Source organism: Carica papaya, chromosome 4 (assembly GCF_054855325.1).
Source record: "Carica papaya isolate Zhongbai chromosome 4, ASM5485532v1, whole genome shotgun sequence".
Classification (NCBI taxonomy): domain Eukaryota; kingdom Viridiplantae; phylum Streptophyta; class Magnoliopsida; order Brassicales; family Caricaceae; genus Carica; species Carica papaya.
This window is the reverse complement of record NC_142312.1, coordinates 6,782,841-6,797,790: the sequence shown is the minus strand read 5'-3', so window position 1 is coordinate 6,797,790 and position 14,950 is coordinate 6,782,841. Positions and strand designations below refer to the sequence as shown.

At 35.2% G+C, this 14,950-nt stretch overlaps 1 protein-coding gene across 1 annotated transcript; it reads left to right on the top strand.

The window, feature by feature from the left end:
* Positions 1–5,614: 5,614 nt before the first annotated feature.
* LOC110817477 (protein transport protein SEC16B homolog) lies at positions 5,615–14,739 on the top strand. The gene is made up of 14 exons (XM_088217632.1): positions 5,615–5,771; positions 5,906–7,915; positions 8,097–8,417; positions 9,831–9,959; positions 10,039–10,161; positions 10,248–10,418; positions 10,881–11,006; positions 11,093–11,227; positions 11,961–12,088; positions 12,243–12,351; positions 12,450–12,749; positions 12,869–13,003; positions 13,111–13,409; positions 13,684–14,739. The coding sequence occupies exons 2-14, from the start codon at positions 6,173–6,175 to the stop codon at positions 14,174–14,176; spliced, it is 4,212 nt and encodes a 1,403-aa protein (XP_088073758.1). The 5' UTR covers positions 5,615–5,771; positions 5,906–6,172; the 3' UTR covers positions 14,177–14,739.
* Positions 14,740–14,950: the final 211 nt, after the last annotated feature.

The following is a 14,950-nucleotide window of genomic DNA, read 5'->3' as shown; positions in this document are numbered from 1 at the left end:
CGTCTGGTATAAACGAAACTTATAAACTCCCAACCCCATTTGTTATGGAACTTCCCAATCCTAAACGACTGAGGGTAACGTCCACAGTAGGGTTCACTCTATGTACTAAGTCCGTACACTCTTTCCTATGAAACTCAATAAATCCTTTCATTTAACAACATTAATTTATGTATATATTTTATTTTATTTATTATTTAGCCACCAAAGACACGTATGTTCATATCCCAAATAGCACAAGAATACGAAATTTATATTTCAACATACGTAAAAGAATGAACTCATAAATAAAAATAAGATAAAATAGGGTAGTAGAATAAGAACTTTAAACGTCGTAATATGATGAATAAACAATAAAACGAATAAATCAATGCAAAATTATGTATAGTGGAACATGATAATGAAATGGAATAGAATAGGATACGATGATTCAAAATGCATAATTAATATATTGATTCTAGATAGATATAATGCAAGAATAATGAGAAATGTATTAGACTGACTGAAAGGACATAGATTAAGACAAAATAAAGCGATGTGAATTAAAATAGAGCAAAATAAAATAAATAGACAAAATAAAATGATTGTAGAATTATAAATAGATAACACAATTAAACTAGTAACGAATATAGACAAATCGATTACAGGCTTCATTGGCAACTTGTATTTAATTAATCAAGGAATTGTCAAACTGTTTATAATTTTTGTTTATTATTGATTTAGCTTTAATTTAATTGTAACAGGAAAAAGAGTGAGGGATTCTTATATTAAGTCGGTATCCCAGCGCTGCCGGCTCTCAATAGTTTTCGGTTATTAGATTTCTTGAATTTTCCTCGTAAAATAAAAAACGTACATCGAAACGACATGAAAATACGCAAGGAATAGCAAAAAATGCAAAAAAAATCTCATCGGGGGTCGGGTTGGGGTTCTGACGCGGCGGCACCATCGTGATCCACCGCCTGGTCCTCCTTCTCCGACAATTCTTTCCCTTGGCCAAACTGATTTTAGCCAGTTCCTGGTGAAAATTTATTTAAATCATGGTTAGGAGGTGTTTTTTAGAGAAAATAGGGAAAAATAAGGTCTTACCGACAGTTTTGGTCCTCCGGTATGATGGCTCAACTGAGCTCTGTCGTTCCTCCCTTGCGGTTTGTAGCTTCTCTCGGTCACCCTGCATCAGAAACATGTTAGGTGGCTAAGGGCAGAGAAACGAGAAGAACGAAAAGGAAATTTAGGCTTACCAGTGCGTTTTAGGTTTCAAGTACGGTGGTACCAACGTCTCTCTAGGGAGCTGGGTAAGAGAGATTTAAATACCTCTCCTTCTTCAATCAGAGTCATCTGTATGGGTCTACGTGGCACAACGAAGGTCGTCTGATCGCACTTATTTAGGAAATGCATCAGGATCGTTTGATTGGAGACACGCAGGCTGTTTGATCGAGCCTATTCGGAGAATCAATACAGGTCGTTCACGTGTACGGGAGTGGCCCCAAGCCGTTCGATTGGCCTAACACGCAGATTACAAGTGTGGCTTCCCGCGTGGAGCCTGTGTCGGCGTGTCCGCCATACGGTGTGCGGCGATTCGTCGTGCCGCTAATTGGGTGTCCACGTGGCCCGCTTCTTCTTTTTTACGAATTGACCTCATTTTTAAATTCTTTTTTAAACAAGTCCTCCATTATTTTTAGCTTGGCCCTATTTTCTAAAATTTTTTTCAAAGATGTCCAAAATAAATATATCTAAAAAAAATATTAAAATTAAACCCTACATATTATTACTATTTTAAAAAATTAAATTTCATCATCTCGAACCTAATTTTTAGATTTGGGATGTTACACATTGAGTATGTTGATCAAGTGGCTCGAGTTAGATACTTGAGTAGTATATGAACTTATGATTCACACGACATAGAAGAGTGAAATGCCCAACTTAGTGGGAGCTATATTGTGATATATATATCATACTGTATGTGTTATATAATGACCAATATTGGGAGTGACAAAATAATTTCCTACTTTATCACTGTGTGAAACCTATGGACTCTTGTGTCTTTCTTATATGATATCCTTCGACTTGGAGCTATCACATGAAGTTAAGATTTGATGTTGCTACTTTAATATGTTTCAAAGGGCCACAACTTATACGGTCTAGCGGAACATGTTAGAAAAGCAGTCAAGTTGAGATAAATTATTATGAGTGTCTAAAGAAGAATTTTTCCGACATCATCACATAAGCCTGGACAGTTATATTTTGTATATAACCAAGTAATATAATTATAGTATAGAGGATAATGTATGATAATAGTGATGTTCAAATGATCTGGGACATTATTAATATGAAAATATTATATTAGTTAGATAATGACTTAATATAACACTACTTGTTATCTTTTGGTCACACACCCAATTTTCTGTATGATGCATGAGAGATATATTGATGTGGTAGTATATTGTGGTTAGTGTAGCTTGTGTGGCTGAGTGAGAGATGTTACATAAAATTAGAAATGTCCACAACACCCATTATGAAAAGACACGACTCTTCGTAAGTTTATAAGAGAGAAACCTTTATTATAAAAAGATATGACTCTTGGTGAGTATATAAGGGAGGAATCAATTGTTTCTGTTTAATTAAGGAAGCAGATATCACCCAAAAAATATATATTACTATTCTCTCTCTCACGTTGAGTAAAAACCATAAATAGACTTGGGTTTTAGAGTATAAAGATTCCTGCAACTCTAGTAGCATTCAGGAGAAAATGAAAAACGTTAACAATTAAGAATAGTTCTCTGTAAGCAGAAAAACAAACATCTTTTCCTATTGTTTCCGCATCAAAGTTAGTCTTAATATTTTCTAACATGTCAGAAAGCCTTCATATAGGTATCTAAGAAGCAAAGATAAAAGTTTAATGACAAAGTTACTTCATGTGTTTTTTTAAGTTATGGAGATGCAGAATTTGAATACAAGTTATGAAATCTAATGAAAAAGAGATTAATAGATTTAGAGATAGTAGTTTAAGAGCATGAAGATCCACCTTAATGAAAGATAACTAATAAGATAAGCATTAATATTAAAATTGATTTTTCACTAACAATTGAGCATGCTAGTGGTGAAAATTTTAGTGAAAAACATGGGATTGAAATTGAGTCAGTAATAAGTAATACAATTGGTACAAATGATACAAATAAAGAGGGTGTTGAAAAGGGGGGAGTATCTCCCTCCACCTTAGGTTAATAGACCTTAGCTTAGAAGATCGTCGAGAAAGCAATAATACCTACTAGATATTAAGCTTTAAATGTGTTACTCTTGTATAGGAGGGGGAGACAAAAAACTTTCAAAAATATAAAGCTTGGGAAAAATCTCGATGGATAAAAGCCATGCAATAGTATATAAACTCATTAAAGAAGATTCGCACTACTAACGTACAATTAATATGTTAACAAAGATGATGACGTGAAGAGAACACTAGTTTTACGCTGAGGTGGTAAGATTAAGCTAAAAGTAACTGGTGAAAAGTAAAAATTATTCTCAAAGATCGAAAGAAGATATTGTTAAGTGGGTTCAACCCATATAACATAAAAGACTATATATATATATATATATATATATATATGTAAGTGAGTTCTTTTTAGAATTTGGTATGTGTTTGGTAGGATTAAAAATCCTAAATTAAGTGTATATATATATATATATAAAATAAGAGACTTGGGTGGATGAGAAAACAACCAAGACACATTATAAAAAAAAAAAAAAAGTCGACTATGCTCGGATAAAAAAAAGAGAAATCTTACTTATTTTAGGATGTTCATAGATCAAAGAAAAATATTATGATTACATTGTTTTTTGATTAGACTTTTTGGCATTGTCAAAAATTATGGTGCATTTATTATTCAAAAATATTTGAACAGTTATTTTTTTAATATTTATTTGTAAATGTGTACAATTTTAGAGTGTTAGTTATGGAGATAATTTGAATATTTATTTATTATAGAATTTAAGTTGATGATTAACTTGAAATTATTCATACTAATTACTTTTTTGATAGTGAGTTTAATGCAAAGTTTTATCTATATTTTTTTCTATATAATATAAATTTTTTAATGTAAAATTTTAGGTTTTAATCTTCCTTTTGTATTTATTTATTTTTTTAGAATATGATTTAATTTTTTTAAGATTATGTTTAACTAAATTTATATAATTAATATTATTTAAAATGCAACAAAAAAAAAGAGATTATTTTTTGAAATTTAGAGATATAAAGATCGGTGGACCAAGATGAGAACCAAAAAAGCAAAGATCAAAAACCAAATATAAAAAGCTAACATGGATTTAGTAAAGAGTATTATTCTACATAGTATAAAAAAAATATGGTATTCTAGACAATATTAAAAGACTATATAATGAAAATAAAACATAGATATATGATTTTGTGTACAATTTTTATATTTATAATTTAAATTAGCAAAGGTTGAAGATTTTATCCAAAATAACTTAGAATTGAGCAAAAATAAAAAGTTAAATTTAAAAAAAAAAAATTAAAGTAAAATGTTTTAAAATTTATTTATTATATGGTTTCAGAAAATGATCCAAGCACACGAAAGACATAAATAGTATGTTAATGTCCGGATAATCAATTACATAATCCTTGATTTAGATTATTAATTACTGTCATTAATTATTATTATGGTGGTAAAGAATAATAATTTTTTTTTTTATAATTGGTTGACTTCCAGAATATGCTTAGAGAGGGTTGGGAATCCCACGAGAAACAACGCAACATGTGTCAGTTAAATTGTCAAAAAAATTTTAGATCAAATTATTAACAAAAGTCTACCGAGTTTATTTTAAATTACAACATAACTTTTTATTAATAAAAAATTATTTTTATTTTATTTTAAATTTCGTTAAAATGTAATAAAAAGTAGGAATTAATTCTACAATTAAAAATAAAACTTTAGTGATCAAATTAGAAAATCATTTTATTCTTATCAAATTTTATTAATTACCTTCATTTTTCTATTCAATCTAAAAACTTATATTAACACAAACTAAACAACATTTACTCAATCTATTTAGGAGATTAAAAAAATCAGATTTTTTAGTCTAATTCTAATTCGAATTAAAAATATAAACTGAAAATAGATAAAATTAAAAATAAAACCTAATTAATTTTTTGTTTTATTTTTTATTTTTTAAATTAATATATTAAACAAAAATATAATCTTAACTAAAATTGAAATTATTTGTCATTTGGTTCTAATTTCATTCTTTATCAATCTTAATCCGGTTTAATTCGATCTAATTCAATCCGATTCTGCAGTATTATCCTATTTTAAGTTAGGTTAGACCGTATCCCCCTAGTACTGTTGCGGGCGGCCCATTAATTGCTTCTTCCAGGCTCCACCCAAGAGGTAAACCAATGACAATTGCAAAGACTTAGAGTGGAAATAGCAATAACACCAAACTCAACTCGTACACCTGGCGCGGGTAATATTGAAGGGAAAAAACTCCACGTGCTCGGCAAAACCAAAACTTTAAAAAAAAAAAAAAAAAAGCACATAAAACTTCACAGAGAAAAATAAATAAAGGAAAGGAAAGGAAATTCATAAACGCAGACCGGCTGGGGTAATGAAAATATAAAATCTAAAAATTGAACCCCAAAAAAAAAAAAAAAAAAAACAAAAAAAAACAAAAACAAAAAGAACCGAAGAGCTCTTCTCTATTACACAGTCGGTGGTGCGAAGCCGCAGGGTGTCTCTGCAAAATTTCACCTTACAAATCTGCTAGTATTTCTCTCTATCTCTTTCTCTCTCTGTCTCTGTATTACAATTGTAATTTACTTTTATGTTTAATTTAGTGCCTTGAATTATATTGAAATTGGATGAATATTATGGGTTGTTAATTGGAATTTTGTCTGTAGAATGACAGGGAGATCTTAGAAACCCTAGATCTCGATCCTCTTCTGCTCGATTTGGTGCGCTGGTTTTTGGATCTCGACGTCTGCGCCCCAGGATAGCTCGAGTTTCGACGATTTTATTTTTTTTTTTGGTGTTTTGGTTATGAGAAAATAGCTGTGAGATTTAAGTGATTTCTTTTAGGGCAAGTGATAAATCAAGCGGTGAATATTGTCGAAAAGGAAGGATTAGGTTAGGGTTTCTTTTTTAGTTTTTGCTCTCTTCTTCCGTCGATGGCTTCAAATCCTCCATTCCAGTTGGAGGATCAGACAGACGAGGATTTCTTTGACAAGCTGGTCGACGACGATTTTGGGCCCGCCGAGTCATTGTCGTCCGGTGCTCCGAAATTTGCGGAAGGAAACGAATCAGACGACGCGAGGGCCTTCGCGAATCTGAGCATCGGCGAGGATTCGGGTGGAGAGGATCGGTTACACGAGCCTAATATGGAGAACGATTCTGTTGATGTGGGTGCAACGGGGCCGTTACTGGGCGAACACGCAGATGAGCAGAGTGATTCCTCATTGGTTGGCGCGAATGCTTCTGGGCTTGACAGTGGCAACATGGCTGAGTCAAATACCGAAGGTTTAGGACCGAAGGAGACAGCGTCTGTATCTGAGTCAACTGCCGCAGCGAGCCTGAGTGGTGGATCTCTGGGTTCTGGGGTTAAGGAGGTGGGTTGGAGCTCCTTCTACGCGGATGTATCAGACAATGGTGAGCATAATTTTGGTACGTACTCGGATTTTTTCAGTGACTTAGGTGAGAGTTCTGGGGCTTTTCCTGGGCAAGTGGAAGATAATGTGAATGGTAGAGGGGAGGTTGTCTCCGCAAAAGAAGGAAATAATCTTGCAGATAATTCATTCAATTATTTACATCATCAGGATGGTCAAATGAATGGGAATCCTATGGATCAGACAGCAAATTATCAGGATTTGAATAGCAGTCAGTACTGGGATAATCTGTATCCGGGATGGATGTATGATCACAATACTGGGCAGTGGTATCAAGTGGATGGTTACGATGCAAAGGTGAGTCCCCAAGTTAGCTACGAGAATTCAGCTACTGAATGGGGCGGGGTTTCTGATGAGAAATCAGAGCTTTCTTACATGCAACAGAGCTCGCAGTCTGTTTTGGAGAATGTTGTGGAGACTAGCACAACCAAAAGTGTTTCTCACTGGAACCAGGCTAATAATGGTTACCCTGAGCATATGATTTTTGATCCCCAGTATCCTGGTTGGTATTATGATACAATTGCACAAGAATGGCGCTCATTGGAGAGCTACAATGCAGCTACTCAATCAACAGTCCAAGCTCATGATCTGCAGAATCAAGATGATTATGCTTCACGTGGTACATATCTGGGAGAGAACAATAGTCTATCTGGGCAGCCTGATAGTCGAGCATTAGAAGGCCTTGGTAATCAAGCCCAACATGACGGCTGGACTGAATCTTATGGCAACTATGATCAGCAGGGCCTGCACATGTGGCAACCTGAGACTTTGACTAAGACTGAAACTGCTAATACTACGACTCTTTCCAATTTTGGAGGAAATCATCACGTGGGAAATTTTTATGGTTCAAATAGTTCCATAATTAACCATGTTGACCAACAGAGATCTTTTAATTCACGGGGGGCAGTTCAGTCTTATGATAAAGCTGCTAAGGCTCATGTTGAGGCTAATGGGATTACTGGGATACAAAGCTTTGTACCCAGTGTTAACTTTAGCCAACAGTTTAATCCAGCTAGTGTAAAGCAGAGTGAGCAAATGATTTTTTCAAATGAATTCTACGGCAATCAAAATCAAGTAAATGTTGCGCAACAATCATTTCAGAGCAACCACCAATTTTCTTATGCTCCCAATGTAGGAAGATCATCTGCTGGGAGGCCACCACATGCACTTTTGGCCTTTGGATTTGGTGGAAAACTCATTGTTATGAAAGATAATAATTCTCTCCAGAACTCATCATTTGGAAGCCAGGTTAGGACCAGGTTCTCTCTCAAGTTTGTTTGAGGTTAAAAAGTAGATATCAGGAGGTTTTTTTCTGATAATTTAATGGAAATGAAAATGTTATATCTATTAACAATCCAGATAAGAAAACTTTTGCTTTAACAGTTGATATTATAGAAATGCTAATCGATGATGTTCTATTCTTTTGTAGGCTCCTGTAGGAAACTCAATTTCTGTCTTGAATTTAATGGAGGCTGTCACGGTAAATACTAATGCTTCAGATGTTGGAGGTGGCACTTGTGAGTACTTCCGTTCTTTGTGCCAACAATCATTTCCGGGTCCATTGGTTGGTGGCAATGCCGGAAGCAAGGAAGTGAATAAGTGGATTGATGAGAGAATTGCAAACTGCGAATCTTCTGACATAGATTATAAGAAACGGGAAGTTATGAGGTTGCTATTCTCTTTGCTTAAAATAGCATGTCAGCATTATGGAAAGCTCCGATCTCCTTTTGGCAGTGACTCTACACTGAGGGTAAATCACAAGTTTCTTTTTTTCATGCTAAACTTTCTGCCGGTTGATGACCTACTTTTCCGTTTACTGTAATTATAGCTTTTTTTGAAAAAATAAATTACTGTAATTATAAAGTTTACCAAATGCCCTTGTGTGTTTTCTTTTGTTTGAAATCTCTTTCATTCAAACCTTTTTGATTCTTCAGATGCTTTATGCCCCTTATGTTGCGCCCTCGTTTGATTGTCCCTTTGCACCCATATGCTTTTCATTTGTTGCAGATATGCTTCTAAATCTGAATATCAGTATAAAATATTAAAACTCAGTGTGCAGTTCTTTGTTAACTCATTCTACTCAAAGGAATCTCGGAGAAAACTTATGAGCTAAACAAACAAAGAAGACTAAAAACAATATTTGATCTTTTGTTTTCTCAAACTCCTTTTTCTTAATGATGGAAATTTTTGAGTCCATATTGTAATTAATATTTGAACCAGATGGAAGAGGAAGCTGTTCCTAGAATGAGAGCCATTCTTTTTTTATTATACAAGTTACAAGGGAAGTTTTTTCCTGTGGAAGAAAAGATTATTAACATTGTATTGCAAGTGCTCTGTTATAATAGAAAGCATGGGATATCCAACATGTATGTTTTCAAGAAGGTTTAGCTGATAGGAGGGCGGAGGAGTCTTGTAATCGTATCTTGCTTCGGTGCCCATTTGCATACCAGTTATGGAGCATGACATATTGGTTATTAGGGATTAGTGGGGTAATGTCTGTACTGTAAGGGATGAGATTTAGGCCTGAAAGAGTATTATTGATGGGAAGAAACATGTATGTTTCATTCTCCTTCTTATATTTTGGGTGGTGTAGAAAGAAAGAAATAGGAGAGGTTTTAAGAGGGTGGAATATGATTGCAATATGGTTAGACATAGATGTTTCCAGACCTTGGGTTTTTTGGTTGTGGGTCGTCCTCTGTATCCAATGGAAGATTTTGAGACCTTATTGACATCTTGATTGACCTGTAAATACTTTTATATATAGGTTGGCTACCCCCTTGGTGCTTGTAATTCATGATACATATCACACTTTTTATTTTCAAAAATAAAAAGAAGGTGGTGTAGCTGATATTTCCTTTTCCAGTAGTAGTTTCTAGGAACTTTTTTTTTTATCAAAGTTTCATTTTATTTTTTATTCTATAGTTCAAGAATCCAGATATCAGTTCATACTTCTTCACTGCTTGTATTATTCGTCAAAAGGTGACTCTGGGTGATGCTTGGATGTTAAGAGCCTTTTTGTGGTGAGACTTGTATTTTTCTTTGGTTCAAGGCTTAGTTTTCATTTACTAGCTCTGGTTTGCATCTATAACTGGTAGGAGCTTTGCAGAAGTCTTGACAGAAACAATCAGTCTTTCATTCTATACTCTTCTTTGTTTTGCATCAGGAGAGCGATACCCCAGAATCAGCAGTTGCTAAACTATTTGCATCTGCCAAGAAGGATGGCAGACAATATAATGCATACAGTGCTCTTGGCCACTGCTTGCAGCATTTACCGTCTGAAGGGCAAATGCGGGTATGCCTTGGATCACATTTCAACCTTGCTGTTGGCAAATTAAACATTTTCCTTAATTTGTCTCTTCTGTATGTCCTAGGCAACTGCTACTGAAGTCCAGAATCTTCTGGTTTCTGGTAGGAAAAAGGAGGCTCTACAATGTGCACAAGAAGGTCAGTTGTGGGGACCTGCACTTGTCCTTGCATCGCAGCTTGGTGATCAGGTCTGTTTCATTTTAGTTCTCCATAATTTTTCTCTGCTTTTCACTTGGTTTCTGACATGCTGTGTGGTGGCTTGTTACCGATACAGTTCTATGTCGATACTGTGAAGCAAATGGCACTTCGCCAACTAGTAGCAGGATCACCTTTGCGGACATTATGCTTGCTAATTGCAGGGCAACCAGCAGATGTGTTTTCCACAGACAATACTTCTGATAGCAGTTTTCCTGGGCCTATGAATGTTTCTCAACAGCAAGCACAGGTGATATGTTGAACAATATAACCATGCTGGAGAAGGTTATTGCTAGATTAGATTTAGTCATCTCACTCCTGATCAACATTCCAGCTACTGATTTGACATTCTTTTATGTTTTATTACATATCATGAAATAGTTGGGATTTTTCATTAAGAATTTTGTATTACCATAATATAATTGAGAGATTGGGTCCCTGTTGGAGGGTAACAACTGCACTGGGATAATTGCATACCAAGTACAACATAAAACTGAAGAATATTACCTTTCAAGTGTCTTAATCTCGATACTGGTTCTATATTATTTAGTTTTTCCCCCAAGGAGAATTAATAACCTTGTGTTCTATTAATCTGATCTTGAGAATATGGCTAAGGTTCAGCTGCTGTACTGCTGTTATTCTTTTATTTTGTTTAAAAAAAGTTTACATGGAATATGGAAATCTCAATGGCTGTTCCTCCCTTTGGTTACAGTTTGGGACTACTGGCATGCTTGATGATTGGGAAGAGAATTTGGCTGTTATAACTGCCAACAGAACAAAAGATGATGAACTTGTGATTATCCATCTTGGAGATTGTCTGTTGAAGGAAAGAAGTGAGGTAACTTAAGATATTTTGCTTTTGGTTCTATTATACCTTTTTTAATGACCTTATTCTTAAAAATTTACGTAAGATCTGTTATTCAGATATCTGCAGCCCATATTTGCTATTTAGTTGCAGAAGCAAACTTTGAGGCATATTCAGATAGTGCAAGACTGTGTCTTATTGGAGCAGATCACTGGAAATCTCCCCGAACATATGCTAGTCCTGAGGCCATCCAGGTTCTCTTTTAAATTGTTTTTTCTATTCCCTATTAGAGTCAAGTATTTTGGTCTTCCTGGAATATGGTTTTAAGTAATTTTCACCTTAATATATTATTATGTGTTTGCTTGTTTATATTAAAAAAATGTATATTATCATGTGTTTGCAAGTGGTGCTTATTCCAAAAAATAAGAATTTCTATAAAAATAATAAACATATACATGTATTATGAAAATTTCATGATATTATTTTATTTCTATATTATTAATTGAAGAGGTTGTTAATTTTAACAGGATGTTCATAAGGTAATTAGGTAAATTTGCTAGAGAAAAAATAGAGACCTAGCAGTTAAAAGATGACCTTTATTTCTATCTTCTTAAAGTCATTTAAGAACCTAAAACATGCCACCCTACTTACCAAATTCGAACATTGGATTAGGGTCTTAAGCTATTTATAAATGAGAAATAAGCAATTCCAAACACTCCTATAGATTATATTGTGTGTATGTGTATATATTTATCTGTATATATTTGAGCTTATCTTCTCTGTCTGTCGAAAACAAACCACTATACAATGTTGTGCATAATGAAGTTAGCCATGGGATTTTCATTTAGCTCTTTATATATTCATTCATCCGCACCAACTTCTCTGTCTCTTATCTCAAACAGATACATGCAATCATAAAAATAAAACATCCTTCATGATTTATTAACAAAGAAATCATACTGAATAATTGAATGGATCCATGGACAGAGGACAGAGTTGTATGAATATTCAAAGGTGCTTGGGAACTCTCAGTTCATCCTGCTACCATTTCAGCCATATAAGCTCATATATGCTTACATGCTTGCTGAAGTTGGAAGAGTTTCTGACGCATTAAAGTAAGTAGATCTTTTTTTTTCTGTATGTATGCGCATGCACGTGCATATGTTTTCTTTGACATTCATCTACCCTCTATTATTTGATTTCAAGTTTTTCTTTGACATTCTTCTATCATCTAGTATTCGATTTCATGACTTTATCAACTGAATTTAGGTACTGTCAAGCGGTACTAAAATCTTTGAAAACTGGTCGAGCACCTGAAGTAGAATCATGGAGACAGTTGGTTTTATCTCTTGAAGAGAGGATTCGAACCCATCAACAGGTACTTTTTCTGACAGTGCTGATATTACGCCTTGCAATTACCAATTTCATCAACGATTTTTACTTTCACATGATTGTACTGAGTGGAGTCAATTTCAGGGTGGATATACTGCAAATTTAGCTCCAGCAAAATTAGTTGGGAAATTGCTTAACTTTTTTGATAGTACGGCACATCGTGTTGTGGGAGGGTTACCACCGCCAGTGCCCACACATGGAAACATTCAAGCTAATGAACTTCATGCCCCTAGAGTATCAAGTAGTCAATCGACAATGACCATGTCATCCTTAATACCTTCTGCTTCCATGGAACCCATAACTGAGTGGGCTGCTGATGGTACCAAAATGACATTGCAGAATAGAAGTGTTTCAGAGCCAGATTTTGGAAGAACTCCAAGACAGGTGCGTGCCACCAAATGAATAAATAGATATGTGGAGCTAACAGGTTGACATGCATAGACATACATAAACATACCATTGGAAGAAAATTTTGAGCTCTTACTGATTTATGGCACAATCAGGTTGATTCATCAAAGGAAGCAACCTCATCCAGTGCACAAGGCAAAGCACCTGTATCTCGGTTTGGCCGTTTTGGTTTTGGTTCACAGCTTTTGCAAAAGACTGTTGGGCTCTTAAGGCCTCGGTCAGATCGACAGGTAGGCCATCATCTTTTCATCTTTTATGACCTTTTCATGGTTGAAGAATTTATTGTCTCTCTTTATCATTTAATTTTTTTTTTTCATGTTGATATTATTGATGAAAGGCCAAGTTGGGTGAGACGAATAAATTCTACTATGATGAAAAACTAAAAAGATGGGTTGAGGAAGGTGCTGAACCCCCAGCTGAAGAAGCGGCCTTGCCACCACCACCTACAACTTCTGCCTTCCAGAACGGTTTGTCTGACTACAATCCAAAGCCTGCAACAAAAAGTGAGGGCTCTCCTACTAGTGGGAGCCCAAAGTTTAGCAGTTTAAGTCCAACCGAATATTCTTCAGGAATGCCACCTATTCCACGTAGCTCGAATCAATTCTCAGCTCGTGGTCGGATGGGTGTTCGAGCTAGGTAATTGATCACAAGTTGGCTCTTGTTTATTTTGCAACCTAGAAATATAGATGTGAAAGCCATTACAGATAAATTTCATCATTAGATACTCACTACCTATTGAGTGGATGATTTAAAAACTCAAGTCTAGCATGGTGGCTATGTTTACCCTGGTGGGCATTAGCTTTGGAAATTAAGAAAGTGAAAGGTTTTTCTTTTTTTGTTCTTGTATCAGCAGTCATATGAAAGAAAGAAAGCTGTCTTGATAAAACTATTCTAATTATGCTAATGACAGGTATGTTGACACCTTTAACAAAGGTCATGGAAACTCGGCAAACTTGTTCCAGTCACCTTCTGTACCATCTGTTAAACCTGCTGTTTCTGCCAATACAAAATTCTTTGTTCCAACCGCTGCAACTACAAGTGAACAGCCAATGGAGGCTATAGCAGAAAGTGCACAAGAAGAAATTGGAGCTAACGAGAACCCTTTGTCATCCACAGCGAATGATTTGTTCCAGACTCCCACATCATCATCGGTGGCTATGCAGAGATTTCCGAGCATGGATAATATTGCAAGTAAGAGGGTTGTGACAAGTGGAAATGGCCCTTCGGCTCATTCACGACGAACAGCTTCATGGAGTGGTGGAACCTTCAATACAGCATTAAGTTCAAATACAGCCGAGCCAAAATCTTTAGGAGAGGCATTGAGGATGCCTCCATTTATGCCTAGTGCACCAAATGGTAGCAGCAGCAGCTTTGGAGATGACCTTCATGAGGTGGAACTTTAAGCCAAGTTTATGAAGATGTAAATATCAGGTTTTTTGTTCCTGGTGACCTGCATATGGTCTTGGACGACCCTCCTGGTTGTGAGCAGTGCGGTCAGCCCCTTTTAACGAGCTCTTTTGCTGAATTTCAAGGGTTGGCCCCTCAGCCATAAGTGTGCGTGGAAATTCAGTTGGCATATTTAACCGTGCTGTCTTTTTTAAGTCCATGCAGAATTGGTGTCCAAGAGTTCCCACCCTCAAATCCTTCAGGTTCTGGGTTTTTTTAGTTCACTCAAAAGGCTAAAGAAAATGCTGATAGGTTGTACAGTTCATTTGTTCATTTGTTAAAACAGGAAAGTGTCCCTTGAGATTTGGGAAGACCCTAAAAAAATCTTCTCAGGGGGAAAAGGATAGTGTACTGATTTCTTGAAAATAAGATGCTCTGCTTGGTCATTGTATTTACTATACAATTTTTATTATTGTATGAGAAACTTGGCACGGAATCGGATTTTGAGCCAAGAAGATTTTGACTTCTAATATTTGTTCTTTTGCAATTGATAAAGCGTAAGAGGAACCTTTTTGGTTAATGTGCCCTTTTAAGTGTCTTAATGTTGCTTAATTACGTGAATCTTTTTAATTGCATTAGTTTATTATTTTTATCAGGTGTCTTACTAGGCTTATATAAGTGGCAAACTTCAAATGCTTAGTTCACTGATCACGAAGCACTAGCAACTAAGCGTCTATTTTTTATGGCAGGTTCAGGATTAGATTTTGACATGGGGAGGTTGTGAAAACATA